We start from the raw sequence: 4514 nt of genomic DNA on the forward strand, positions 1-4514 counted from the left end.
GCCCGCCTTTGTTGCAGGAGCCCTGTCCCAGAGGCTCCCCCTGTGGTCCCCGGCCCTCGGGCTCAGGCCCACTGGCCCTCCCGCCGTCTCCACAGCCAGGGTGTTGTTGGGGCGAGCCGGGCTGGACTGCCAGCTGGGGACCCTCCTTCCCCATCTCTGCTCCGTCTCCTCCGTCCTTTCTGGGCCTCCGTGCCTCCCCAGCCCTTGTGTTTTCCTCCCAGTTGAAGCTTGTTTTTAGATGTCCCGCCTGACCTGATAGAGAGGGATTTATTTTCCTAAAATCAGGAGCCAACTCTCCTCCCGTGTTGGGGCTGGCTGGGTCCCGGGAGGGCTTTGGGGCTGGAGGCTGGCAGGTGGGACCACACTCAACTCCCCGGCAGGACTCGAGGGGCCTTTTAAGGCCTAGAGCGCGGCGTCCTTTGGCTTTGACCGGCGAGGACGTTCTGTCCTGTGTGAGGACATGGAGCGTTAACAGTTGCTCCGGGAGTTCTTCTTTCAGGCCTGCACTTACACTGGATCGTAAAAGACTCCCCGTTTAGAGGGAGGCCCTCAGATGGCCTGGCCACTGCCCACCCAGCCCGCTTGGCAGCCCCAGGAAGGAGGGGGCGGGCTGCCCCTCGGGGGCCGTGAGGCGGGTGGGTGCTGGTGCTAGAGACATGCGCCCCGGCCTTGGTCCCAGCTCTGCAGCCCACGCTGGGACCACCTTCGGCTGCTCAGGTGGGGGTGTGTTCACTCGGGAAGCGATGATGACCACCCTGGTGGGTGATGAGAGGCGAGCGCCTCTCGGCAATTTAGCTTCTTTGCTCTTTAATGATGACATCTTTGTGACCCTCCACCCAAGGCTGATACTCCAGGTTTATTGCCAAACCGAGACCAGTTAATTAACTTTTAAGTGGAGACTTCCAAATAGAGTGGTAGAGCGATTCCCCTCGACCTTAAGAAGAAAGACTCGTCTTGGTTCTGAGAGTGGGCCATCAAAGCTGGTCTCGAGATGATTCCCCAAAGCCGATTTTGCTGGTGGTTACGAGTGGCTGGAGAGAATGAGCGTCTTTACCTCCTTCCCCGTAAAGAACCCGCGTGCCTGGGAAGTCAGGATGGGAGCGGCAGCCTCACGGGGGTGGGTGGGGGGTAGAGTCCTCCCGCCCGTCCGGTAAACCATCTGCCCTCTCGAGAAGGCAGAGGAGGCGCCTGCTGTTTCTGTGGAGGTGGCCCTGGGGTGGATCTGGGCTGTGATCCGGGTGAGCCCGCCTGCAGGTGGCTCCCCAGCTGGTCCGAGCTCCCAGCTCCACCTGCAGTCACACCCCTGTCACCGCTCAGGGAGCAGTGCAGTCCTCCGTGCCCGGAGGATGTTCCAGAAGCCAACCGGGGATCTGTGCCCTGCTCTCCCGACGCTGTAAACGGAGGTCTCTGTCCTGGCCTCCCATCCGGCAGGGCTCTCATCTTCCTGAGGGAGCCCCCAGGCCAGGGGTCCAGACTCAGACCTGCTCCCCGCCCAACATGGGGCTGGTGAGGTGTTGTTGCAGGGGCACCAAGTGCCTGGGAAGCGGGGGCGCAGGTCCTGGGCCCTGTGCTGCCTCGCCGTCTGCCCGCCCCCCAGTCCCCTCCCAGCGGGCCCTCTGTCCTCCTGGTGGCCCCTGGGGGTGGCCGCGGCAGGTCTGCGTGCGGCTGGGAGCCTGCAGCTGCTGGCCCGGCCCGAGGCGTGCCTTCCTCCTGCCCCCGTCCTTGGCCGGGGGTCCTGGGGTGGCTGCGCTCTGCCTCTCCGTGGGCCCTGCTGTCTTCTGGCCAGTCACTCTGTGCAGCCGGCCCAGAGGAGGGGAGGCTGGGGGAGCCCGGAACGGGGCCCGTGTTCACTGTCAGCGGCTCTTGTTTTTGTTCTTTCTCTTTTTAGCTGATTAGAGAATTGAAACCTGTTCCCCGCCCATAATCAAAGCCTACCCGGCAGCTTCTCGCCCAGCAGAAGCGTAATGTGGTTAAGCCTGCACTCGGCCTTTTGGGTGGACGGTGGGGAGGTCGGGGGCGGTGGGGAGGCCTGTGAGCGGCTTTCTTTGTCGGGTTTCTGCATGTGAGCGGTTAGGTCCACTCTCTGGGAAGGTGAGTCTCAGCAGCGTCTGGACCTGCGTGAACCGTGTGCATTCACATGTACCCGGTCCCTGGGACACGTGGCGTGTTCCCTCTTGGCGTGAATCTCGGGACGCAGTGCGTGTGTCTGGTTTGTTTTTATCGAGGGAGACGGGCCGTCTGGGCAGACCTCCCGGCCTGCAGGCGCCCCCTGTCAGGTGCTGGGAGCAGCGTCCCGCGGGGGTGGGCGGCGGGTGCGTCCTGTGAGCGCCTGGCCCGCCGTGGGAGGGCCTGAGCAGTGGTGGTCGTCACGCCTGCCTGCTCACGCCTGCACGGCTCCTCTTGTTTCCAGTGACGTGGACGTTTCGAGTCCAGAGTCGTCACCAGCCGAGTTACCTTTACCGGTGACAGAGCATCTGCTCACAGTTTCTTATACGACAGGAGAAACGACTCCAGCATGTACGCAGGCGCCCCGATGTGTATAGATGAGAAGTAGCGGCTTGAGCTCAGGCGTCCGTTTTTCAGCACCTTCAGAGCAGGAGGCAGCCTCCCTGGACATTCACTGCGTGCGCTGGGGGCTTGGGGGGTGGGGGAGTCGGGGCCTGGCCCACTGTATCCGTCTTCATCACTGTTTTCAAAGAAAGTAGGTCTTCAGTGAGGAGCGGCCACGCCTGTGATCGGGGAGCGCCCGCTGCTATCCTGGCACGGCTGCCCCTTTGGTCCCAAGTCAGCCAGGATGGCCGGGCCAGGGGGGCGGGCTGCCAGGCAGGCGCTCCCCAAGGACACCCCACTCCGAGGTCCTGCAGAGCCTCGCGGCTGAAGCTCGAGTCCCCGCTGGGTGGTCCCAGGGCTGCCCGCTTCATTCCTCTGGGGAGTGCGGGGCTGCTTCAGGCAGAAGAGAAGAGCAGGCCCCTTCAGATGAAATAGACAACGTGGGGCTCGGAGCTGCGTTTTTCTTTCCATCCTCTGAGCTCCTGGAGGGCAGGGTGCTGGCCTTTCCTTCTCTGTGGCTTCAGTGTCACAGGTGTTGGGGCCATGGGGGCCCCCGTTCCGTCCTGGAAAGAGCTGATCTGTGAGGAACCTCTGCCCACGTCCTCGTGGAGTTGACGCCGTGGGCCTCATTCTGAAGACGCCCAGGCTGTGCCCAGGGTGCTGGCACCTGGAGACACCGGGCAGGTCTGTGGACCCGACCAGCATCACGGGGCCCGTTCAGGACGCGGCGAGGGACAGTCCTGAGTTTGTGCTGCTGCGTGCACCCTGGCCGGGCCCCCTCCCTGCCCTCACACGGGCCCAGGCGAGCACGCTGTGGGCAGGAGCTGCCCAGCGGGCTGTCGGTCCTGGCGCCCTGGCTGGGAGGGGCTTCTCTGGCTGAGCCTGAGACGGGGCGGCCTCCCTGGCGTCTGGTGGGGTCTGACTCAGGCGGAGCTGCTGAGGAGAGAAAGGCCCGTTTTGACTGTTGGGTTGGGTTCCTTCAGTGACAGATGTTTCAGAAGTATGTGTTTAATCTTCCAAATCTGTGTGCTCACCCGTCTATGTTAGAAAAGTCTCACATGCCTTCGAGGCACTGACTGGAGTTGTTTGTTCTCCCCGCTGGTAAATGGTCCCCTTTGCTTCAGCTGACAAGGCCAGTGGCCCCGCAGGCAAGGGGGCCTGGCCAGGGGTCCTGGGCAGCTCATCCGTGGGCACTGCCCGGCCCCTGCCTCTGAGCCACGTCCGGCTCCGGCCCAGCTCCACTCCATCCACAAGTGTGCCGGGCACTCGCCACACACCAGGCCTGGCTCCGTGCCAGTCTCTGGGCTCAGACGGGGTCCTGCTCTGTGAGCACTGAGGTCTGGGGTAGGGGGACCCTGGGGGGCCTTCGATGGCTCCTTGGCTGGCGAGCCTCCGCCTTGCTGTGTGTGTGGGAGGAGAGGACGTGAACCAACGCCCAGGGCGCCACAACCCCCGAAACCTGGGAGTCGGCCCTGACTTCCCGATGATTAAAACCCCGCGAGCCCCGACTGTCCTGGGGGTGGGGGTCCTGAGTGCCCGCGGCCCTGCCCTCTGCCGCCCACTGTTCTCTCTGCATGGCCATGGGCTCTGTGTGAGCTCCGCCACGCGTCCCTGCGTGTGCCCCACCCTCTGGGACCCGCGCGTGCACTCTTCGGGTGGGGCTGGCCCTGCCCGCCTTCTGGGGGTGGGGTGCACGCTCAGCGCCCGTCGGGTCGGGTCACTGCTGCCCCCGCCGTCCGCTGTGCTCCCCCGGGGAGGTGGCGCCGCTCTGGGGGCAGCAGAGCCCTGTCCGTCCTGGCGCTGGGGGAGGCCGCTCGGCGGGGCTCCGCTGACCCATGGGGCCTGTTTGTCTCTGCAGAGCAAGTGCACCGGCACCTGGGCCAGCACGAGGTGCGGTACCTGCAGTTCACCTTCCGCTGGATGAACAACCTGCTGACGCGGGAGCTGCCCCTGCGCTGCACCGT

The 4514-nt window shown here is 64.5% G+C and overlaps 1 protein-coding gene across 1 annotated transcript in view; it reads left to right on the forward strand.

The window, feature by feature from the left end:
• Positions 1-4514, forward strand: part of LOC104986989 (TBC1 domain family member 22A-like) — a 170216-nt gene that overhangs the window by 164913 nt on the left and 789 nt on the right. The window contains exon 8 of the mRNA XM_010837746.1: positions 4409-4512. Within this exon, the coding sequence (XP_010836048.1) occupies positions 4409-4512 (104 nt within the window). The remainder of the gene's footprint in view (positions 1-4408; positions 4513-4514) is intronic.

Source organism: Bison bison, unplaced genomic scaffold, assembly GCF_000754665.1.
Source record: "Bison bison bison isolate TAMUID 2011002044 unplaced genomic scaffold, Bison_UMD1.0 scf7180017845889, whole genome shotgun sequence".
In the NCBI taxonomy this organism is placed as follows: domain Eukaryota; kingdom Metazoa; phylum Chordata; class Mammalia; order Artiodactyla; family Bovidae; genus Bison; species Bison bison.